Source organism: Rutilus rutilus, assembly GCF_951802725.1.
Source record: "Rutilus rutilus genome assembly, chromosome: 3".
In the NCBI taxonomy this organism is placed as follows: Eukaryota; Metazoa; Chordata; class Actinopteri; order Cypriniformes; family Leuciscidae; genus Rutilus; species Rutilus rutilus.
In genome coordinates this window covers 9,709,123-9,734,881 of record NC_140211.1, presented here as the reverse complement: position 1 = coordinate 9,734,881, position 25,759 = coordinate 9,709,123, and the positions used below count along the sequence as shown (strand labels likewise).

General features: G+C 38.1%; 1 protein-coding gene across 3 annotated transcripts in view; it reads left to right on the top strand.

The window, feature by feature from the left end:
* The first annotated feature begins 103 nt into the window (after positions 1 to 103).
* The window catches only part of gigyf1a (GRB10 interacting GYF protein 1a), a 37,273-nt gene continuing 11,617 nt past the window's right edge, over positions 104 to 25,759 (top strand). For all 3 annotated transcript variants that reach the window (XM_084405519.1, XM_084405518.1, XM_084405517.1), the window contains exons 1-9: positions 104 to 357; positions 8,677 to 9,235; positions 10,288 to 10,351; positions 12,577 to 12,706; positions 19,555 to 19,650; positions 20,112 to 20,226; positions 20,309 to 20,417; positions 20,963 to 21,156; positions 22,339 to 22,568. In XM_084405519.1, coding sequence (XP_084261645.1) covers positions 10,317 to 10,351; positions 12,577 to 12,706; positions 19,555 to 19,650; positions 20,112 to 20,226; positions 20,309 to 20,417; positions 20,963 to 21,156; positions 22,339 to 22,568 — 909 coding nt within the window. In that variant the 5' untranslated portion in view covers positions 104 to 357; positions 8,677 to 9,235; positions 10,288 to 10,316. The remainder of the gene's footprint in view (positions 358 to 8,676; positions 9,236 to 10,287; positions 10,352 to 12,576; positions 12,707 to 19,554; positions 19,651 to 20,111; positions 20,227 to 20,308; positions 20,418 to 20,962; positions 21,157 to 22,338; positions 22,569 to 25,759) is intronic.

Below are 25,759 nucleotides of genomic sequence, written 5' to 3'. Positions count from 1 at the left end.
TAGTGTAATTATTGTGACTTTTATTATGGACAATGCATTTCCGATAGGCATTTCAAGTCTTCCGTTAGGGGTCGCTATCTTCACGCGCCTCTGAGAGCAACTCGACACTCCGGTCACGTGGTATGACCGAGTAGGACGGCCATCTTCCCTAAAACACAAACAACAAGAGCGTACTAGACATCAACACGCAACGACCATTGGAGAGGGAGAGAGAGAGCAAAAAACTGTAAAAACGGAACACGATTCTCGAGGAGGAGCACAGAACACAAACAACTGCACATGCATCCAAAGTGAAGATCGTAGAGTTCGACGGGGCGACTGGACAGTAAAAATCGCATCGACAGCTCCAGAAACACGGTCAGTGTCAACTGTGCGCCTCTCTCTCTCTCCTTGAATGTCTGAAGCGTTTAATGGCAGATGGGTGTTGCATTAAGTTTTATGCAAACTTGGAAGGGGATGGTCAGTGTGTGTGCGAGCAGCAAATGCGCATTACAGGCCAGCGCTTGGTTCAACGGGAATAAATTGTGCTGGTTTAAGTAGAGAGGCTTTTGTATGTTTGGAAAGGCAACTGTGGCCGTGGGTTGAAGGCCAAGGGAAGCAGCGGGGTGGAGTTTAGAGGGGCGCCGCGTGCACACTCCCCTCTCCCCTGTGCACGCGACGCCCCTCTAAACTCCTCCAATCGATAGAAAAACGACGTCAATCTGCTTGTATATGGTCGGTGTCATTCAGCGGAGTAGGTATTGGACAGCGACATCTTGTCTGTGACAAAATAGGCGTCTTTTCTGGGCGTACGTTTGTGTTGAGCGTGAGGACATGTCAAATTTCGAATGGATTGAGGAAAATAGTTGGTTGGTTCTGGTTATGTCCCATTCGCGAACGACTCTTTCTTTTGAGTCGGATCTTTTCAGTGATTTGGTTGAACCGATTCACTGAACGGCGATCTAAGCGATTGGTTCACGAACTGGACTGATCCGTCGGAGCGGTCGACGAACCAGCCGCTTATTGACTCGTTGAAGCAAGAACTGTCAGATTCGTAAAGAGTCGAGATTTATAAGTTTGGAGAGAAGTTAAGGCTGCACGATATTAAAATAAAAAAATGTGTATGAAATCTATTGAAATTATATTTAAATATAGTTAAAAACTGAAAAAAAATATATCCAATATGTCAAACTTTCACATTCTCTCTCTTTTTTAAAAGTGAACAGCATTGTTTTAGCATTTCATAAAAGGTCACAAATCTGTCACAATGATATCTGACAATGTCATTTCAACATCAACAAACAAAAAAACGATTTAAATACCAACAACTCTTTGCTCAACTTGATAATAATATATAGTTATACCTTAACATTAAGAACATCTAGATAAACAAAAACACCTGAAACTTAATATATTTATGAGTTGATAGTATGACAGTTTTATCAGCATGGATACGAAAGAAAGTTGTAGTAAATAGTGTGTTAAAGCATTTTTTTTTTTTTTTTTTAATTATATTCAAAATGTAATTGACTTTGTTTTTAGGATCTTAACCTGAATCAAGCCTGCAACAAACTAGGGCACATGAAATTACTATAAACATCCATATTAGTTAGTAAAACTTGTGTTTTAATATCCTTATCAATTATAATAAAAAAAGTTAAACATGTATTTGTTAATTTGCATGTCTTTATTAGTGTGTGTATATATATATGTAAGGATTGCTAAATTAGTTTTTTTTTGTTCTTTGAATCAAATTTTCTCTCCCAGCTGTTTGGCAGCTGTTCGTGACATTGTAGTTCAGCAATGAATTATGAGCACTCTCTCTCAGGCATACTAATGTATTTATAATTGAGGTTTAAGTTACAGGTGTCTTTAGTTGTTCTTGGGCTGACATGCATGTTGTACTTTAAGAGCCCAACTCCCCCAGTGAATACTATTTATTCTCACCGGTTTGCTCTGTTGCTTGGATATTTCTGTTGCTATGACATCTGTGGGTGCAAATTGAATGTTTCTTTTCCATCTCCATGTTTTTCCTGATTGCACAAACTCCTCTAGTTGTGCTGTGCAGATGTCAATAATCGAGAAAGGTTTTAGCTTAAATCTAGCTGCACTTGCCCTTTCCAAAATATAGGCCTTCTGGAAAACTTCAGGGGAACTTTGCCACAAATGAACAGTTTTTAAGATAACACCATGTTTCCACTAAGGCAGGTCTATTTAGGTTTGTTTGTGGTCACGTTTCTTTAAAGACAATATCTTGAAGAATATTCTTAAAAGGAGAAAGATTATTTTAATGCACGCTTGGCCTTTAAATTGATCGGATACTAACAGACACAGACAGCTGTACTTCCCATCTTTCTGTGTTTTAACCCCTTAAACCCTAAGCGTCCCGCCGGCGGGACGCCACCCCATGAAAAAAATTCATAATCAAATTACTAAGCAACCACTGAATGATATAATACAAAATAGGTATCATTTTAAAGCTTATAATCTCAGCTTTTCAATGCACCTATACATTTTATTCAACTCCTAAAAGGTGCTGAGTTATTCCTTTAGAACGGATTATACCGCCGGAGGGCGCCACCTAGCTATGGAAAAAATTAATTGTCATATTTTTCAAAACTACTGCATTGATCAACACAAAATAGGCATCATTTGAAAGCTTAGAGTCTAAACTTTACAATGAATGTAGCCATTATGATTATCTCCAAAGTAGTGCTGAGTTATTTGCTGATAAAATGATTTTTTTTTAATGCATAATTTATGAGGAAGAGGAAATTATTATGTACTGATATGTGTCAAAAACATCATACTGCTCAGATAGTCATGTGTCATATGTCATTTGAAAGGTCTCAATGAGTAGAATACAACAAGCATAATTGTTTCAGGCTTTTACTAAACTTGAGCAAGGTTTTTGTAAAATAAGCCCCTCAAGAGACCCATGGGTAAACCATATATGGATGCTGAATTTTAGACACATTTCCGCTTGTAACTTCATGAAACATGCTCCGATTGTGGAAAATGACACACCATTATTTACAGCAGATGCTTACAATTAAAATGAGTCCAAACTCAACGTAATCCATCACTCAGAACTAAAGATACTCCTCATGGAGTTCTAATACACAAAAAATACACAAACGCACGTAGCCAAGCGAGGTAGCTTAGACTTGGCCTTTTTACTCGTATCTTCATGAAACATACATCGATCATGAAAAATGACACATCGTTATTTACAGCAGGAGCTCACGATTAAGAAGAGCCCAAACTCATCAATCATATCTAAAGATATTCTTCATGGCGTTCTAACACAGAAAATACCAAAGACGCACCTAGCCAAATATATACTCATGAAGCACTCGCGTTTGGTTTTCACTTATAACTTCATGAAGCATGCACATATCGTAGAAAAATGCACATCATTATTTTCAGCAGACTCTCACGATTAAAAAGAGCCCAAACTCAGCATAATCCATCACTCATATCTAAAGTTATTCCTCGTGGAGTTGTAACACACGAAGCCACAAATGCGCACATAGATCTTTATTATAGATGTAGCACTTATGTCGCGTTCTACCTCATAACTCAATGAAGCATGCATCAATTGTGGAAAATGGCACATCATTATTTACAGCAGATTGTTAAGATTAAAAAGAGCCCAAACACACCATAATCCATCACTCAGATCTAAAGATATTCCTTATGGCGTTCTGACACAAAAAAATACCAGAGGCGCACCTATGAAGTAGCAATAGCAGTGATGCTATGTTGTTTTGATGTGACGTTTCAGCTCATAACTCAATAAAACATGCATGGATTGTGAAAAATCAAACATCTTTATTGACAGCAGATTCTCACGATTACAAAGAGCCCAAACACAACATAATCCATTGCTTTGATCACGAGATATTCCTCACGAAGTGATGCATACTTGGCTAAAAAACAAGTCTCTCATCCTTCTGGGGAGCAAAGTGTTTTCCAATTTTCCCGGAACCGTCTGCGCTCGTTTTCAAATGTGGAATAACAAAAAATATGTATCATCTTAAAGCTTAGAATCTCAGCTTTTTAAAGAATCCAACCACTTCAATCAACTCTGAACAAGTGCTGACTAGTCTCTCTAAACCGGAGTGTACCGACCGCGTGCGCCACCCATTGCGCCACCTAGCTGCGAAAATATTCATTATCATATTTTTCAAAAATATTGCCTTGATTCAAACAAAATTGGTGTCATTTGAAACCTTAGAGTCTGAACTTTACAGTGAATGTAGCCAATTTGAAAAACTCCTAAGTATTGCTGAGTTATTTGCTGATAAATATTAAAAAAAAATCATAATCTATAAAATACTTTTTTTGTACTATGTACTGCAATGTGTCAAAAACATCATACATCTCATGAAACATTAAAAAAATCATTGAAAATGGCACTTCATTTTTTACAGCATATTAATAGAATTAAAATGAGCCCAAAATTAACTTTATCTATTGCTTTTATGATAAGATATTCTTCATGGTGAAACACTATCAAAAATGCCCATGAGGGGGCGTCAAGGTCTCAACAAAAAGGCTATATTTTTTTTTTCTTGCTGTAACTTTTGATTACTTTATCCAATCACCACAAAATTTTATCCAGATGCAGCTCATATGTAGAGGGACTTCCCCAAAAAAGAATTTTCCTCCTACCTTATTTCCTTCCTGAGTTATACCATGTCAAACAAGAAAGATATGCATTATCATTATAAAAAATATATATATTTTTTGTCTTTTATCAGCAGTTTCTCGGCAGCAGAATGTCCAAATGTAATGTAATTTATATTTTCAAAAAATTTGAAAAGTGTTCTTTCAAACGATACCTACCTTTTGACTCTCCTTGCTATAGTTTTGAAGTTATGAGTCTGTAGTTTTGTGTATGTCACTCAGAAAACTCATTTTTTTTATTGTTTTCCAAATGTGCGAGGACTAAACAAAAAGGCTACCTTTGTTCCAAATGCTGTAACGTTTGAGTACTTTATGCGATCACCACAAAATTTGATTCAGATGCAGCTCACATTTAGGGGTACTTCCCCAAAAAAGAATTAATCTGCTACCATATTTCCTTCCCAAGTTATTGCATGTCAAACAAGAGAGATATGCAAAATCATAATAAAAATTATGTTTTTTTTTTTGTATTTATCAGCAGTTTCTCGGCAGGAGAATATCCAAATGTAATGTAATTTATATTTTCAAAAAATTTGAAAAGAGTTCTATCAAACGATACCTACCTTTTGACTCTCCTTGTTATAGTTTTGAAGTTATGAGTCTTTACTTTTTTGTGTGTCACTCAGACAAAACAACTCCAAAAATGGCCTCAGGGTTTAAGGGGTTAAAGGCTTCAGTTAGGGCTTGCAGGATATATAGGAATTATTGAATGTTGCAAATAGGGCTGCACGATTTGGGGAAAATGTCATATTGCGATAATTGAGGTCAATATTGCGATTACGATTGCGAAATGCGATATAATAAACAAATGGTTTCATGAGTCAACTTGCTTGGTTCTAAAGGAAAATAAATGCACACACAGATTAGTGATAATCAGCCTAAAGAAAAAAGTTCTTTAGTCAAGAGCAGTGAGTGTTTTTCTCTGTTCCCTTTGTTCTTTGATTAACTTTAGCAACAGATTTTTTTTTTATTGCATTTTAACAAGAACAAAACATAATTTACATACAGAGTACATATAACCATACATGTCAGGGGTAAAAAAAAAATAAAAAAAATAACTTCGGCGACAGATATAATTAGTGGCTACTGTGCACTGTCCCTTTAAGACCAGCCGCTGTCAGAGACGCGGATCTCACACGCGCCTCATTCTTTCACGAGTCATCACAACTCTTCATGTTCATCATAAGACTACTCTTATGTTATGAAGACACTCGACAAAAAGACATTTTGGCATAATTGTGTGTGTTATTGTTCGTTCAAGCTCGAAAGAGAACTGTATTCTGTCATGCTGTTTTGTGCGCAAGCACGATATTAGCGCGAGTCTTTCTGTCTGTCACAGTCAGCGCGTTCATTTTGGCATACATGTGTGTTGTTCGTTCTACCCGAAAGAGAACTTGATACTGGCGCGCGTCTATCTGTGTGTGTGTGTGTGTGTGTGTGTGTGTGTGTGTGTGTGTCAGGAGGACATTCACAGGCAGCTCGTTCTTTTATGTCTTATCGCGCATGAATGGTTTAAAAGCATTTGCATTAATAAGTGCGCTAATTTGTTTTAATATAAAATCGCAGCATTTTGCGTCATATAATCGCGTAGGCTTGACATCGCGATTGCGATACGATTAATCGTGCAGCACTAGTTGCAAATGTACGTATCGTAATGGCTTATGATAACTGAATGATTTTAGTACTTAAAAAGAAAAAAAATGTACATCATATAAAGCAATCCAGTCTCTTCTGAAAATTTGGACTAAACCGCTCAACTCATTTGGATTAGTTTTACGATCTCTTTATGAACTTTTTGACGCGTCAAAGTGGTAGTTGCGTAGCTGTCAATGGAGGGACAGAAACCTCTCAGATTTCATCAAAAAGATCTTTATTTGTGTTCCGAAGATGAACGAAAGTCTTACGAGTTTGGAACGACATGAGACAGCAATTAATGTCAGAATTTAAATTTTTGGGTGAACTGTCCCTTTAAGCTGACTAATCAGTTGAGAAAGCTAGAGTGCAGCTCTTAAAGTGACAGCAGCCTAATAAACCTGCTTCCGTCTGTAGGCTTAATGTTAATCAAACAACAAAAGACTAAGGCCGTCAAAAGCGTTTTTTTACACGGCTGGCGTGTTTTTTCAGTTGTTTACAATTGGAGCGCCGTGTTTTTAAAACGCCACGAGGCGCTGAGCGTTTTTTTTTTTTTTCACTCTGAAGCGCTGAGCGTTCGGTCGCCGAGAGTTGAAGAATGTTCAACTTTGGGTAAAACGCAGCGCTCATCACTGTCACTTTTTACCCAACCGTCCAATCACAGTGGAGGAGGGGCGGGACTAATACCACACCGACCAACCGCAACATTCTGCTTGTGCAACATCAACAGATGACAACAACACACATAATAACGGAACAAAATAATTTAAAACGAGCCGGAGAAAATATGTTACTAGAGCTGCACGATTAATCGTTAAAAGATCGCGATCTCGATTCAACCCCCCACGCGATCTTAATCCTGCATTTCTACGATTCTGCCAATGATATTCAACGAGATAACGCGCTAGGGGTGTAACGGATCGCACTAGATTCGGTTCGGCATGCATGTGATTCGCGGATTAACTGCTAAATTTAACCATCATAGAGTGAAAGTTCATAATTTGGATGTGTATTGACTTGCTAATTTACACATTCAAACAATTTTAATCGCGGAAGAAGAGCCGAAAATCGGGACTCGCGCGTTATCTGTGCGCACAGCCACACACACACACACACACACACAGAGAGAGGCGCATTTCAGACAGCGCTCGAACAGACACATAAACACAAAATTGAAAAAATACCGGTCTATAATTAATAATATATAGACAAAAAATAATAAAGCTTTTCAGAATCGTGAGAGAATCGTGATCTTGATTCCAAGCAAAAAAAAATCGTGATTCTCATTTTAGCCCGAATCGTGCAGCTCTATATGTTACATTGTATCGACTTTTTAATATAGAATCAACACAGAAACAAAATATGTGTGAAATGAGATACTAGTAACACTTTCGCGGATATTCTGTATCATAACAAGCAAAGTGTCTCAACTGAAAAAAATGCTACGCTCTCAAGCGCCCCTAGCTAGGCGTTTTCAGCTGGCTAAATAAATAAATAAAAATCGGCCTAAGAGAAAATCACACACTGCTCCTGACTGAATAACTTTTGTAACTTTCAATCAGTATATATTTAATTCATACAGTGAAGACTTAGCAGTGTTTTATTTTTGCATCTTATTATTTAATGTCTGTTGTTAAATAAAGCTAATGTAGTTAGGTTTACACTGGCGTTAAAATGACTTTTTTAATGTAATTTTACTGTAAAACAGCTGTTCTCTTTCAGAAGTTGTAGGGATGCTTTCTTCTCACTAAAAGAATGTGAACCATTTGATGGTTATCATTTTCAGATTTTTATATATCTTTTAAATTTATTTTACACTAAAAGCATTTGCGAATATCACATATGTGACCCTGGACTACAAAACCAGTCACATGGGTCAATTTTTTTGCAATTTAGATTTAAACATCACATGAAAGCAGAATAAATAAGCTTTCCGTTGATGAATGGTTTGTTGGGATAGGACAATATTTTGGCTGAGATGCAACTATTTGAAAATCAGGGTGCAAAAAAATCGAAACATTGAGAAAATCGCCTTTAAAGTTGTACATTTATGTTCACGATTGTGTTGCATGCACACAAAAATAAATGTTTTTTTTATATATTTACGGTAGGGAATTTACAAAATGTCTTCATGGAACATGATCTTTACTTAATATCCTAATGATTTTTGGCATAAAAGAAAAATCGATCATTTTGACCCATACAATCGTATTGTTGGCTATTGCCACAAATATACCTGTGCTACTTGTGACTGGTTTTGTGATCCAGGGTCACATTTCACATTTTTTTCAGTATCTTGTAGCCTCCTAGCTTTGGTTATTGTACTTGCATTTAGTCCACAATATTGAAAAGTTGTCTTTGTTTCTCCTGCAGGTAAAGGAGGGAGAGGGATTGTCGGCGTGAGGAGAGGGTCACCAGCTGGGACCTGGTCCACACAGCGTTGCCAGTACACCAGGAAGAGTCAGGAAGAGTCAGAAAGACACACACAGATAGAGAAAGAGAGAAGCTTATTGTGGTCATAACTGCTTCTGGCAGCTGTATTATCAACAAATTAGTCTCTTTATTTTGTTTGTTAGTCTTTTGTTTGTTCCCTGCAGTCAATCGACTTTATACGTCAGTATCAAAGCTCTGCAGTTTTTTTGCAGTCCTACAGGTATTATTAATTTTAGAGGGTTTTCGTTCACTGTTTTGGTTCTCCAGTTGTTTTTATTTGTTTGTTTTCATCGGCTGTGAACGAGAGCTCTTACCATCTCTGACCTTTTGTATTTCTACTCTCCTGCACACACATCCTGAATAAGGCAGCTATAACCCTCCTCTCTCTTTAAGTTAGCTACTCTGAAACACACACACACACACACACACACCCCCCTTTCAGCCCTCTCACCCAGACCTGGTCCAGCCTAGTCTTGCCTGCGCCACTCCCCTGGACAGGGTAAGAATAACATATGAACGGCTGTGTTTACACACACATACACACACGTATGCCTTGCAGTTGTGTGTGCATTATCAGGGCTCCAGACTGCATAATTTTTTCTTGCCGTTGCGACAATTTTGTATTGCCCTATTAATCTGTTGCATATAAAAACATCAAACGGCAAACGAAACTAAAGTGGAGCGAAACCGCACTTCTTGTTTGAGCTGCGCTGTGCGGACAGTGTATTGGCTCTGAGTTGGACCAATATTAGATGGCTCAGAACAGGTTTACTCGCTGGCAGATCTCGACATTGATACTACACAGCGCTGCGAGATATAGTGGGAAGCATTCAAATTCAGTGCTGAATTCTCTGTTATAAACCATAGATATCAGATCAAACAGTGCTGATGTGGAAACCAAGAGAAACATAGTGCCATGAGAGAACAAGTTCTAGTGGGCTTTTCACAAATCACCAACATTCACTATGCATTTAATGTAGTAAGGCTAACTGTAACCATGGTATTGTGGCAGAAATAGTCGAATGTTTTAAAAAAAAAATATTTCAGGGTTCATACATCCTTTCGAGAGTGAAATTCAAGGACTTTCATGTGCTTCTCACTTTTTCCAGCACTTCAAAGCTCTAAATATTATCCAATTTAAATGTTATTTTTAATGTGGTGACCAAAAATGAAAAAAATATTAGAAATTTTCATTGATATTAATTTTACTGTCGTTAATAAAAAGTTAATTTTATGTGTATCTCAACTCAGGCTCAGTGCTTTACTGTCAAATGTGCATTTTCAAGAAATAAACATGTAATATTATTAGTTACTACACTTATTAATGCGAAAAAAAAAAATCCCGCCAGCGCTACCAAAATCAGGTTCTGGCGCTACCATCTGTAGAACTGAGTGGCACCGGTGCTACTGCTCTCAAATGTTAATCTGGAGTATGTTAGTGCACACTGCAATCAATGTAATAAAAGAATCTGTGTGTACTGATGACGGGAAGTGTGCTTGCAGCATATTTGAGTTGGTTGTGTGCTCATGTTCAGGTTTTTTCGTTTGTAGACTTTCACCTCCGAGAAGGAAGGAAGAATATGACTGCTGAAACACTTAACTTTGGCCCAGAATGGTAAAATCCCTTTCTTTCTTTTAGTTATTGGGTTATTTGGGTTTTAGTTATTGTTTTAGTTGCATTTGTAAATCTAGTGCATATTGTGCTTCAGTGGAATCAAGATAATCTGACCATCATTTTTACATCTTGCGTTTCTTTGTTTAAAATTGTTAAAAAAAATTCTACTGTTTTGTTTCAAGGTTAAAATATTTTGAATACCAGATTTTCAATGTGGACTTCTGAATCGCACTGGACTGAATCTGAAAATCTATAAAGAGAGATGTAATGCAATACAATGTGCAAAAAAGCATAGCTTTTGTCACATAGGCTAAAATAGCTTCTATGTATATCATTTATAGTATTACTTTTGAATATATTTTTCCATTCAAAACCACTTCAATGCAGTGACCTTCAAAACTGCCGCTTAGCATGCTATGAGCTAATCATAATACCTTAGAATAATACTCATAACTATCTTCCCCAGCATTACTTCCCCATATTTCTGCAAGGTTCTCTCTCTCTCTCTCTCTCTCTCTCTCTCTCTCTCTCTCTCTCTCTCTCTCTCTCTCTCTCTCTCTCTCTCTCTCTCTCTCTCTCTCTCGTCATTCCCTGTTTCCCAACTCTCTCTCTCTCTTTCTTTCTTTCTCTCTTTCTCTCTCTCTTTCTCTCTTGTCATTCCCTGTTTCCCAACACACACTCTCTCTCTTTCTTTTTCTTTCTCTCTCTCTTTGTCATTCCCTGTTTCCCATCTCTCTCTCTCTCTCTCTCTCTCTATCTCTTTCTCTCTCTTGTCATTCCCTGTTTCCCATCTCTCTCTCTCTCTCTCTCTCTCTCTCTCTCTCTCTCTCTCTCTCTCTCTCTCTCTCTCTCTCTCTCTCTCTCTCTCTCTCTCTCTCTCTCTCTCTCTCTCTCTCTCGTTCTCTCTTGTCATTCCCCTGTTTCCCAACCCCCTTCTCTCCCTGTATCTCCTCTTGGCACACACTAAATGATTATGCAGAAATTAAACCGTTAGGCGTGGTTCTCTGCTGAACTAAGGCTCTTCTGTGCATAGTTGGTCCTCGGCCAACAAAAGTGAATTCCTGGGTTTGACATGTACAATACAGGGGTGGTATGTTGCCTCAAAGCCTTCTCCATCAGCTTATCTCGGCAGGGTAGTATTTATGTAAAGTTTACAAAGCCAGCAACAGCTCTGCAACCCCTTTTCCACCGACGAGGTGCCTCAGCCGGTGCCGTTTCACATGTTTCCCGTCCACCGCTGAAAAACAACTTTGCACTGGCCTCTAAAAGCTGCCGGGTTTAAATCAGGAACGTCAGATGCTGGAGGCGGGATAATGTCAGCACTGAGTAAAGTTGTCAAAACAACAACTCTGGTGAGACTGACACACAACAAAACCAGATCTCTCCCGTTATAATCAACAGGGCTGTTTATACTGTAAGCGTCCCGACGTAAAGCTCGTTCACTTCCTATAAACAGTATCTCACACAGCAACTCCAGCCGCTTGATTTTCCTGTTTTTCTAAAATTAAATATTACAAAATATATAGTAATAATGGATAGTTCAAAAGTTTGGTGTCGGCAGTAATTTTCTGCATCATTACTCCAGTCTTCAGTGTCACATGATCCTTAAGAAATCATTCTAATATGCTGATTTGCTGCTCAAGAAACTTTTTATTATCAATGTTAAAAACAATGTATCAATGTTTTAGTGGAAAATATGATTTAAAAAAAAATTCCGGATACTTTGATGAATAGAAAGTTCATAAGCATTTATTTGAAATATTTTTAATATTTAATATTCTTTAATGTCACTTTTGATCAACTGCTAAATAGAAGTATTCGTTTCTTTCAAATCTTACTGACCCCAAGTTTTTGATTGGCAGTGCTTGTTTGAATTGTTTGGTATTGTTTCATTAGGTTTAACATCTAACAGTAACTAAATGCAGCTCATGATGGCAAAAAAGATTCTGAATCATATTAGTTTTTGTGATTATGTGATAACGTAGTCACTTGTCATAGTTCGCCTGTTAAAAGTGAAAACACTGACCAGTTTCCACTGTCCAAGCTTCAGCACCGTATCAGTTGAAAATGAGTGTGAGAGATCCTAAATAAATCAGGACATAGAGTCGGGATTGTCAGGGCCGCCCTTGGACGATAGCCAAGACTGGAGCATTTCTCAATGAAGCTTCCAGATGGTTGCTGTTGAATCTCTATTGATCTGATTTCTATCTCTCTCTCTTTCTCAGGCTTCGAGCACTTTCCAGTGGAGGCAGTGTGTCTTCCCCTCCTGCCTCTCCTGCTATGCCAAAGTACAAGTTGGCCGAGTACCGTTACGGCCGAGAGGAGATGCTAGCACTTTATGTCAAAGACAACAAGGTGGGAAAATGCTTGAAACAAATCTTTTTTTTTGTTTGTTTTTTACACAATAATAATGTTTCATCAGCTAATAATTTGATATTTTAAGGTTATTGTCACTGGTTGTTATTCATGTGTACTTGGCCGATTTAAATCAACTAACAACCTTGTCAGTTTATACCAAAAAAAATTATAAAACAAGTTTATATGATGCTCAAAATGTTTTAAAAAAAAAAACTCAATTAGGATTTATCCGGCCAAATGTCTTTGTTCATTTCCATACAGTGAAAGTAGACAGTGACCATTGCAAGTATATGGAAGTAAAGATTTTTAGTCAATAATTATTTAAATTTGAGGTCTGTTCTTTACCCAACTTTCTGATTTAGAAAGTATGGTCACATTTGCTGTTGTTCTGTGAATTTTCGCAGGCAAAATCCAGTTATTTCATTAGTAATCCATGAAAATCTGAAATTTAGAGTGTGTGTGAGTGTTTTCACAATGGATTCCAATTTTGCTAGTGTGACTACAACTTTAATGGGCTACTTTTATGGTATCCTGCTGTATTATTGCCTTTTTTGGAGCTTGACAGACCCTGGCCTCTTCACTTCCATCGAATGGAAAAGAGCAGCCTGGACATTTTGCTAAATAACCTTTTTTTTTTTTTTTTTTTACAGAAAAAACTAAGTAATAAAAAGTCATTTGAGTGAAATCAGAATAAGTTGATCACACAATTTTCGGATGAACAGTCTTTATGTTGGTAGATTTCATTTGCTTGATATGATAATTAGATATTTAGCAAGGTATTTCCTGGGTCAAAAATGGTCTTCGGTGGTGGCGGATGAACACGGTCATGAACATGGTGTACCCTACCCATGTGAACTGCGAGAGTTTGTAATATTAACTTAAAATAATCACTACCAGGAAAGATCACAAAACAAAGTGCTTAGAACTATTTTTATATTTAAAACTCTGTAAATTGTGTAAAAAATCACTGAGTGACTGATTTAAAAAGTTAGTAATAAAATTAACAACAAAGTAATGCATTACATAGAAAAGGTGACAGGTCTATTATTTTGCATTTACACTCCCAAGACTTAATGCACAGATCATTTGACATACAGTATAAGATTTTTTTTTTTTCCCATCCATTGCTATGGTTATCACTGTCAATCAGATTCAATCACACATTGCAATGTGTAGTTGGCAGCATGAAAAATATATATTATATACAGAAAGCGAGCAAAGATCACTGCCCTTATAATCACCGAAGCTGTCAATTACAAAGCGAGATACACAAAGCTGCACTCTGAATAAAATTCTCATTATAATAAATTAAGCTGTCTACGCTGTATGTACCGGCCATAAATATTTTTTTACTGGCCATGAAACCTTTATAAGGCAATTATGGCACCAAAATTTTAGGTTCTGGTGAAAGTTAACAATTCTCTTTTCCAATTTCGATACCACAGCTAAAACTACTGACCTGACTAATATGAATTTAAAACCTTATTAAAAGAAGTAAACAGTAGTTTTCAGGTTGAGTCACTGAATAAAGTAAAGAATAAGTGAAGTGTTTTTTCTTTGTCCTTGGTTTGATTAACATTAAAAACACAGACAGCAACACAAATATTAGGCTGATGTCACTTTAAGACCTACACATGTTGTCTTTCTCTGCTGTTTGCATTCACTGACTGTTTACTAGGATACTTGCCGAGACGGGCATTTTTTGACACAATTTTGTGTGAATTTATCCGTTCAAGCACAATAAGATGTGAATGAGAGTTCATTTGTGCACTGTCTGGCTTACTAGGCGCGCGCTTCGGATGTGTAGCATGCAAAACTTTCCGCACAGCACGTAAATAACCCAGGCCCCATTTACACTGCATGGTTCAAGTGACCCAATTCCAAAAAAAAATTTTCTCTCATGTGGCACAGATCGGATATGACCGGTGAACGTGTAAGCAGGAAAAAAACGCATAGATTCCGCATTAGATTTTCTCAGATCGGATTCAGGCCTCACTCATATGTGGTAATAAATTGGATATAAATCAGATGCGTGCATTTGCGTCTGCCATGTAAGCAGACAAATCGGATATTCCCCAGTAAATGCGAGTCATACGTCATTAAAAATGGGACGTCAACTCAGGTGGACACCAACTGCGATCACATGACTTATTAATGGCGCGATGGAGGACGAAGGCTCAACATAGTGGAGTATTTTTTTCTCCGCCTTACGAGAGCAATGTTTGATTTTTGGAAATAGTGCGGAAAGCAAAACACTGGATAATTAGAGATGTGCGGATGAGCTCCAGCGTCACCCGAATCCGCAGCCAAAAACAAATCATCCACCCGCACCAATATTTTTGTCTGATTTAAGTATCCGTACCCGATGGTCAGATTATGTATTCGTATGTGTTGTTGTTACGCCTGAGGATAAATGGATGATCATCACCTTCAACAGCGGACTCGAGGCGACGGTTGATGCGTGCATCTCTAATGGTAACAATACACTGATGAATGAACGCTGCTTTTAAATGAACATTTCTTTAAAACAAAATTTATTTGACAGAATTTCTTTACTCCCTTGAAACTTAAACTGGAGTGGAACATACTCATATTTTAGAGAATGTAGTTAATATTTTCATTAATAATGATTTATCATATCCACCCGCGACCCACCCGAAATAAAAAAATGTATTAGCCTACTTAACCTGCCCGATCCGCGGATTATCCACACAGCCCCCGCGGATATGACCGCGATCCGCGCTTCACTATAATAATTTTGTCTGCTTCTGCATCCATTGCATATCGAGCTGTTTTACTTCATTTTCCGGGTCACAACGTCTACATTTGGTTGTTTTGGCAGTGTATAGTGTAAATGCAAATATCGGATACGGGTCACTTTTAAAAGATGATGTAAGCGGGTCGTCCAAAAAATCGGAATTGGACATGAAGACCTGCAGTGTAAATGCAGCCTAATTGAGTTCCCTTTCGCGTCTTTTTACGCTTGAATATTTAAACTGGCAAGGCTTAAACTTTTGTGGCAATGCAGCACTGGGCCGTCAACTTTCCCGAGCGTCATTCATCTTCATCATTGTTAGAATTCATAAAAATGTTACCGACCAACTGCTGATTACTCGCATTTGGTGTTAATTTTAGGCCTTGGTTATAACGAAAGGATTCGTGAGCGTGCAGAACACTTGCTGAACAAAAACTCTGTCGTTTTGAGAACTGTTGAGTGGATTCTGACTAACTTAAACACATCTGATTGGCCATTGTGTTCACACGTTCCACAGATATGTCTGTGATTGGCTACAATAATGCAAAAATTGTGGAACTGAAGTATTTTCAATGCAGGAAAACATTTATTTTTTACGTTTGTAAAAGTCACTCTGTACGGGGTTTTTTTTGTATGCTGTTGAACAGTGAACTTCTCTAACCTGTTCTTACTGTCTCTTAATGGACGTCTTTAGTGTACTTTACATGGCCTGAGGTTTAACACACAGTGTGTCAAGTACATGTTTCCACTGGTTGACTTAAAAATGCAAAATATTTCTTACCAGTACTGACACAAGTCATAAAGTTTTCCATGGGCAACGGCAGTGCCAGAGCTTTGTTGCAACAAAAATAGACTGTAGAGACTCAGGATAATCATTTACCATCGTTTATTTTGTTGCAGAAGAAATATTCAGTGTGTTCTGACCAAGCATATTTATTTGATGTAAAGACTTTTTTGTGTGTGTTTGAAAAGTGTTTAAGAAATCCAGCCACTCAAGTCTCTATGTAGGACCAGTATTAGGGATGTCAATTCTCACAAATTCCCATGATCGATCGTCATTTAAATTAACGATCAAATAATCGATTAATCGTTAGCCTTAAAGGGATACTTCACTGATTAGCATTAAGCTTTGCATCAGTAGAAACCCGGTAGTATTTTCGAATGACTGTGCTTCCTTCCCTCCCTCCGTGTCCCCCTGAGATGAGAGATTTCTGTATTGTGTGTCTGGAAAAAAACTCAGATGCTAAATGACGATTTTTGCGTCATCTGAGGCTTTTTTGTCCAGAGGCGAGAGACTACGGCCAGTAGTAGGAGCTCGCTCCGCATGTGTTCATCCCGCCCATAGGGAGATCTCGCGATAAAACGGCGTCTTTTCAGTTTCGAGTCGACTAGTAGCCTAGTTGCATCATTTCTTCCGATACTGCCCTCTGTAACTGGTAGGCGTGGCTTGGGAGTGGCCTTGTAGGGCAGCGAAGCAAGTGCATTCTGGGAGTTGTTGTCTTTCATCCACATGAGCCAAAAATACATTTTCTGCCTTTTCTCAGTCTAGAAGGCACCAACTTCTAAAATAATTTCACATTTCTACTACATAAATGACCCAATTTAAATACACATTCATCTTTCCAGCGGTGAAATATCCCTTTAATACTGCATCGTGCGTCTGCTGCAGTGTCATATAGCCGACAGCATGACAGGGTGTGCAAAACGCTATGTTCCTCACCAAATGAATGAGAGGGTTTTTAATCTAAATAAAGGGCTATAAGGATTGTAAAATGTATCGATGTGATTGATCATTTAATTAGATTACTTATTTAATAATAAAATATAACGCCTAATACAACATGTCACCAACGCCGCCTCAGATGCGTGCTTGTCAGAATGTGTTGTGAACGCGCTCTTCCTGGAACAACGCGCTGAAAACGGCAACGAAACCCAATGAATTCACAACGATTTAATCAAATAGTGTTCTCATGTTACAGTATGTAATATGACAGTCCCAGTCATAGTTTTTATTAGCCGTGCGTTGCTGTTTGAGCTGCGCGCGCTGAATGAACACCTAGCGCGTTATTTAACTCAAATAAACGCATCCTATATGAGATTAATCAGATATATGCTAAATAAACCTATTACAAATTATATCTGCACGCGAATGCACAAGTGAACTTGAACTAAGTTACGTGCCATTCAGATTGACTCATGTTGTGGACGTGCTCTTCCTGGAGCGACGCGGTGAAACACAGCAACTAAACCCAAATAATTCACAATGTTTTATTACAATATTGTTCTCTTTATAGTGTTATATGACAGTCCCAATCAAAGTCATTATTAGTCGTGCATTGCCGTTTGCGCTGTTAATTCTTAACCAAATGCATCCTATATGAGATTAATCAGATATATATATAACTTTTTATTACAGACACAGGTCCATATAACACAACAACAGCATAAAAAAGGAGATACAAAAATACATAAAAATTCCATAATAGCCTATAGAATATACAGGCTATTACACCAGTGTCGTATAGATATATAGATAGGCCTACACAAAATAAACACAATATTACAACTTACATTTGCACAAAACAAAAGGCTGTGAATGCACACACAAACTTAAAGCCACGATGGTGGAAAATGATCCCAAACATAACCCCCGCACGCTCGCTTTACATGTTTCGCGGTTGAGCAGCACGCACGCGCATGAACCTGGTTAGTTTTATCGATTAATTGTATTGACAACAAATCGATTGCCGATTAATCGTTAACATCCGTAACCAGTATTGTGGACTTTTTTTTTTCTCTATTTAGGCAAATTGATTTGATTGTTACATCTAAAAGTTGACTAGTTCGTAGCCATGTTACCGTCGTGCGAACTTAATGGTCACATTTCTTTAGGACGGAAATAACAAAAATTAATACACTTTTGCAAACTTTGATGTTAGATGCAATTGTAGATCGATTTTGCAACACTAATCATAATGTTACAAAAGATTTCCATTTAAAAAAAAAACAAAAAACTTTCAGTTCATAAATGAATTCTTAAGAAAAGTGTCATGGATTCCACAAAAATATTTATCAGCACAATAAGCATCAAATCATATCAGAATGATTTCTGAAGGATCATGTGACACTGAAGTAGCCTGGCTAACGTCAGACCTCATCTCATTGAGACGTGGTTTGGGAACCACATGTTCATTTTCTCGTATTTGAGGCGTGGTTTACGAATGCCCAGAGCCGTTTATTGGGCGCTACGAATGTCTATCAAATGCGCCTGTACGTAGCTCATAGCCAGTCGTTTCAATTATACCAGATGACGTATGTAGAGCGACAGAAATTCGACGAGGAAGAAGACGAAATAAACTTGCGTTCTAAACTACTCAGAACACTATCTAAGGCTGCATCGAAAGGTAACTTCGCGTCTGATGCCATGTTGGATCCATAGATATAAACAAACTGCTTCAGTGTGTCGCATAGACGTCGTCATCGTCTTGCTGCTCCCTCCCCGTTCTGTGATTGGTTCCCTTTTTGAGGGGAAAAGCTGGTCCATGGTGTCCAGGCAGCATGGGTAAACCCAGGCTAACACTGAAGAGTAATGATGCTGAAAATTCAGCTTTGCATCACAGGAAAAAAATGACATTTTTAAATTAAAATGAAATTATTAAAATAGTAAACAGTTCTTTTAAGATATAATAATATTTCACAATATTACTGTTTTTACTCTATTTTTCGTTGTTGAAAATGCAGCCTTTGTGAGCATCAGAAAATTCCTTCGAAAACATAAACAAACAAACCCACCCCAAACGTTTGAACAGCAATGTAATGTACACTTCTCAAACAGCCTTGAGGAAAGGCCCTTTTGTGAATTGATTCAGTCGCTCACTTCGTGCGGCGTTCCCTCGATGCAGTGCCCTTTTAAGAGAACTTGCTCAAAATGTGCTGTACCAAATATTTGAGCAAGGGTTAAACCTGACTCGGATAAGCACAGTCCAAACCTTTCATGTTTCTCTGTCCAGCTAGTGTGAATTTACTGATATTTTCAGTCAGTCATTTGCAACAGTAGATTGAGTCATTAGTTGTGTGTGTGTGTTTTCAGGTCCCTGAAGAAATGCAGGATAAGGAGTTTGCTACTATTCTGCAGGATGAGCCTCAACAGCCACTGGCACTGTTGGCTCTCACTGAAGAGGAGCAGGTGAGAAGTGCACACTTACACGTCTGGCGTTTTGAGCTTAGGGCTGATTAGACATGCAGCACACACACTATCCTGTGAAAGTAATCCGAGGTGGGGCGGACACATTTTTCAGAAGTTGTAAACACACACACACACACACACACACACACACACAGTGAAACCTAAAATTATTCAGACACCAGATATAATTTTTGATATTTTATTACTAGTGGGTGCAGGACACTATAGTTAATTTATTTGAGGATAGCAAGGTGTCTGAATAATTTTTGGTTTGACTGTATATATGTGTGTGTGTGTGTGTGTGTGTGTGTGTGTGTGTGTATATATATATCTATCTATATATATCTCATAAACATAAACACATAAACAAACTCCTTTTTTTTTTTTTTTTTTTATCTACACTGATCTTGTTGTTTTTGGTGAGGTCCTGGTTTCATTCCTTGTGTATTTTTTCCTTGCAGAGGAATTTCTCCATGTCTGTCAACAGTGTGGCTGTGCTGAGGCTCATGGGTAAAGGGGGCGGAGCCGCCCCAGCTGGGGTGAATCGAGGCAGAGGCACCGTGCGAGGCGGTCGAGGCAAGCTGATCTATTTATGTGTACGTGTGTGTAAATTATTCATGTATCGGCGGAGATGCTGAAGTTTATGTCGTGTGTTTAGGTCGAGGAAGAGGAGAGGGCGGATTCTACCAAAGAAGCGCTGAGGAAGTCGAGGGCGGTTTTGGTCGTAGCGTTCGAGAGATCCATCGCAGCCAGAGCTGGGATGACAGGTATTCTCATTTTTGTGTTGTGTTTTGTTTTAAAAAATAATTTGATTGGTTTTTTTATTTTATTTAAAAAAAAAAAAAAAAAAAAAAAAAAAAAAAAAAAAAAATATATATATATATAGTTTCTTATTTTATCATATTTTTCTTTTTACATTATTATAAATTATTTAATTTCCCTACCATTTTTGTTTTGTGTTGTTTTTAAATTTGGTTTATTTTTGTTTAATTTTTTTTTAATATTATTTGATTGTTTTTTTTTTATTATAAATGATTTACTTTCCCTATCATTTAAGTAATTTTAAAACCATTATTTTCTATTATATTTTTTTTGTAGTATATCCGTTATTGTGATCTCAGTTTGTTTATTTAGCTCTCATCTTGATAGATATAAAAATCCTTTTAATTTTATCTGCACACAATCTAGAATAAGACGCCTACTGAAGCAAATCATAAGCCATCTTGATAAGCTCTCTCTCTCTCTCTCTCTCTCTCTCTCTCTCTCTCTCTCTCTCTCTCTCTCTCTCTCTCCTTCTCTCTCCTTTCTGCAGAAGTGAGCGGCGTTTTGAGAAACCTCTGCGGAGGGACGGTGTGCGTTTGGGTTTTGAGGAAGCAGCTCCAGTCGGCAGAAAGGAGTTCATGCGCTCTGATAGCGACAACTGGCGCACGCTGAGAGAGGAACAGGAAGAGGAGGAAGCGGCAGAGGCTGGTGGCAGCTGGAGAATCACTGGCTTACGAAGAGAAGGTAACACATTACACATCACACATTTGCACTGGGCATTAAAAGGAAATGGTTCACCATAAAGATTATTTTTTACTAATTATTTACTAACTTTATTTGACATTGGAAAACCCCTAGTTAAAACTTGAGGTGTGTCTCAATCAGCTTCCTAGGTCATGAATCAGTGTATCGTGCACATGAATTCGGGCACTGGTAAGGCCAGTAAGGACCTTTGCTCACTACACATTGGGACACTGATAGTAACATGACAACGTAAAGTAGGCTACATTATGATAAATGCTTTGATTCTGACATATACCAGCAACTTTTTAGCTGTAAATCAGTTATAAATGCATCTAGATTGTTTAGTACCTGTCTAGTGATGTATGTTTATGCTGAAATATAATTAAATAACGGTTTGTTTTTTTCAAAACCTCAAACATCTGCTTCGTGCTTTAGAACTTCTGTTAAGGGAACACAACGCGAGCATCGATGTTCACGGTGCATTGTGGGACTTTTTAATGTTTCAGTGCACTGGAAGCATTTTGAGATTGAGACGGCCTTTAGTACGGCCGTCTCTATGATCAGTGCCCTGACTATTGAACTAGGGAGCTGATTGAGACGCACCCTAGGTCTTGGCTGACCACTTGTTAGTGGATCACCTTCGATGTATCATGTGTAAACAGAGCTTGTGTAATGTTAAACATACCACTACTTGTGCAAAAGATTGGGTCAATGCTTTTATTAAGCAAGGATGCATTAAATTCATTAAAAGTGACAATAAAGGGAGAAAGTTCTTTTAAAATGTAATAATATTTCACAATTAGGGATGTCACTATCAGGTTTTTCAAGCGATATCTAAAGAAATCTTGAAAAAATAAATAATGCTGTCAAATTCATCTTTATTTTTTTTAGCAGATGAATCACACCATTGCATACAAAAGAAGCTATTACACCTACTTGCCACCTGATACTGAGAAACAAAACTGATCAGATATTTGTAAGACCACACCATGTGATTTTATTTAGAGGAGACTAAAATGCTAACCGTTTTTAGCTTAGCACAGCGTCAAAGTACAACAATTTATGAGAATAACAGCATATTTTTACTGCAAACTCGATGCAGAATGAGAGTAATATTTTTCAACAACAAAAAAAAAACATTAAAAAAAGTACAGACCCAAAACTTGTGCTTCTCTTTCCTAGATGGTGGTCCTCGCTCGGCTGGTTGGCGGGAACACACTGGTCCGGGTGAAACACTTCGCCGCAGGAAGTTTGACTTCGACTTCCGGGATGGAGGGAATGAGGGAGGCAGAAGGAGAACAGGCAGCGATGGAGCAGAAGATGAACGAGACGGTCTGCCAGAGTGGTGCACTGATGAGGAAGATGGAGAAATGGGAACCTTTGATTCCTCTGGAGCGTTTATGTGTATTAAGGTGAGAACTTAAGATCTAGTGTCTTATAACTTATTTGGCCATACACAGCCTGTAGGGCTGCCTTTACACTTGGCATTAACATGCGACCTGTATCCGGATGTTGTCCACATACACATTGAAAAGACAAGTGTAAACACGCTTCTGATCGGAATGTTGTACGATCAGTGTGTCCAGGTTCAGAGGTAGTCGAGGACACATTGTGATCGGATCTCAGTGTAATGTAAACGCAATCCAGCCATTGCGTCTGCATTCACAGGTGGACGTCACACAAAACCCCGCCCACTGTCATTATTCCCAGACCTGCCAACCTGTACGCATTTTGCGTAGCGGATACGCATTTTGACTTCAAAGTACGCTGGTACGATTTGTTAGTCTAAACTACGCAAAAACCTGGTGACGCCTCTGCACGCGCAGTCCTCAAATCAAGCAACAGCAAAAGGAGAAGAGTTCGACCAATCATAGCGCTGGATTCATTCCCCAAATAGCAAGCGGGGATGATTGACAGATGCGTAAGGCCTATCATTAAAAAGAGACTGAAAATCGACACCAATAAAGAATCCCGCTCGATCCGCCTTCCACTCCCGCAGCCCGCCGTCTGATGTCATAAGCGAGGACAGTACAGTAGTCACTGTAGCCTACATCTGACTCCTGAAGGTAAACGGGCTGGGCTGGGCTCGATATGGAAAGTTGAAATATTGTACTGAGTTAACCTAATCCTATGGATTCGATGATCACACGGATTGCATGGATTATCTTAAAATACTCCGTTCTTCATGGTCACTCAGAAAAGAGGAAGACATCATTCAGCCATGCAAATAATAAAATGCTCAAGAAATGCTGAACAATAAATCTTAATAAACTTGAAATCGCTATGGCTTAGTGATTATGAAAGTGATGTGATATTACGGATAAGCGCGAGTCTGGAGAAACAGGCGTTTATTAATTAATTCTCAGTGCTAAGAAACCTTCATGTGTTACGTTATTGTGTTAATAATAACTAAAGTAGCCTACCTAATTATGTTACATATTTATTTTGTATGAAAACTAGCGCGTTAGTTATGGATTAAAAAGTAGGCTACCGTTGTATCAGTGCTGCGCGAGCTCTCTCACAAACACGGACGCGCGCACAAAGAGAGAGAAGATAGCCTAATTGTAAAATTAAATTTGACGGGCTAAGTTTAAATTTTGTTCTTGCTTGTTTTTGTTTTTTGTTTTTTTCTGTCAAAATGGCAGAAAGCATTTTGTATTATCCATCCTTGTTTTTAAAATTCGTTAAATGACGAACGTTTTACTGTTAACAGCCCTTATATGTCGGATTCGTCTAACGTTACCGGTATACTTGATATTCTTTTTAGAATAAGTGATTCGTTATGCTATTATTGGACTCCTGTCTAATCATTGTCAAATGTTTTCTATAAATATGTTTGTATTGGCTAACATTTATTCAGCTAATGCGTGCCCTGTTTAAAATGCGCAATGTTCAAATGCAAAGGCAGCACGTCACAAATAGAAGCCCTTTTCCCTGTGGTATTTAGTATCATATTTGGAAATTGGGATAATAAATTTAGTAGCCTAACTTAATTGTAATTTTTTTTTTTTTTTTTTTAACAGTTTTATAGGGGTTTCTTAATTTTAGACTAGTTGACCAGCACACATTTTATGCAATGCAATATAATGCATGTGTGTCGTCGTCGTCCACAACCCCCCCCCCCCCCCCCCCTCGGTAGGCTACGCAAAAAATAATTTCAAGGTTGGCAGGTATGTATTCCCCCTCCTCTCTCCGGATCTGAGAGCTATGTGGTTTTGCGATACAGTCGAGTGTGAAGTACATCGCAAATATACTGAAATGTTTGCCTTCGCACCCGAAAGTTTCAGTACCGTTCATTTTCTGTAAAGAATGCGCATTTTTCCCACCACCGCTGGCAACGTTCTCGGACCCATACGTTTCTCTGTACCGTTTCCATTACGGCATCTATCCACATTATTAGCACTTGCAGCCTCTTCATCCTCCTCATTTTGCGAGTGTCCCCTGACTGAAAACTGTTTTTAAAAGAAAACCCACCACTTCAGGTCAACTTTGCACCGGAGCCATCCTTTTTTTCTTTTCTTTTTTTTTCCACGGGAATGCGAGATCTGATCTGTTATCCAGATACAGAAGCCACTTGATGTGGACAGGTGTAAAGGTGTCCTGATTCCATACGGTATATGGGTCAGAAGAATGTGGGAGATGTGGGCCACAACTGGGCCAGATGTCATTTGCTATCTGGGTAAACTTTTGAATGGTGTACATTTAAAAATGCTAAATAATGAAACCCAGGCCATAAATAAAGGCTTGTAAGTGGCAGTATTGGTCAGTTGGTCACTAGAGGGCACTTTATGAACGCTGAACGTGATTTTACCAAGTGCAACATGTTTCTGGATCAACATCTTTCTTGATCCTGGAACAACATTCCAATCAACCAGATTCAAATCAGAATCACATCTGATCTGAGGGACAAGTTTAGGCTTAAAACCAGGGTTAGGTGCTTCTACACCAGTGTTATTCACCTATCATTCCCCTCTGGTTTTAGGGTTAGGTTTAGGGATAGGGATAAGGTTAGGACTACATTTTCAGGACTACAAAATATGTTGATCCAGGATCATGACTGACTTGGAAAAAATCAAGGTGACCTGAAAATGAGCGCGCACAAACCCACAATTACACTTTGCCCATTTAACAGACAACTAAAAAGTGTAAACGTTTAACCCGATGTGAGTAATCAGCAACTTTCTAACAATGCACAGAAATTCATGGCTTAAAACAAAAAAATAACGGTTATACAGTCATATTATATAAATCCAAATGCCTACTTTAACAATAGTTGGTAACACTTTATTTTACAGTGTCCTTGAAACAGTGTGTACCTAGTTACTGTTGTAATAACTATAAATAATGCATAATTACATGCAACTAACCCTAAATCAAACCCCAGTCGCTAACCCTACAATAACGTACATATAATAAATTGTATAATTACACTATAATATGGACACCTTAAAATAAAACGTAACCCAATCTTTTACTCTACATTATACTTTACAAGTAGGATACATGCTGATCCAATTTGTTATCCAGATACAGGAGCCACTTGATGTGGACAGGTGTAAACGCACCGTGTCCTGATTGGCGTATGATCCGATCTGCTGCTCGG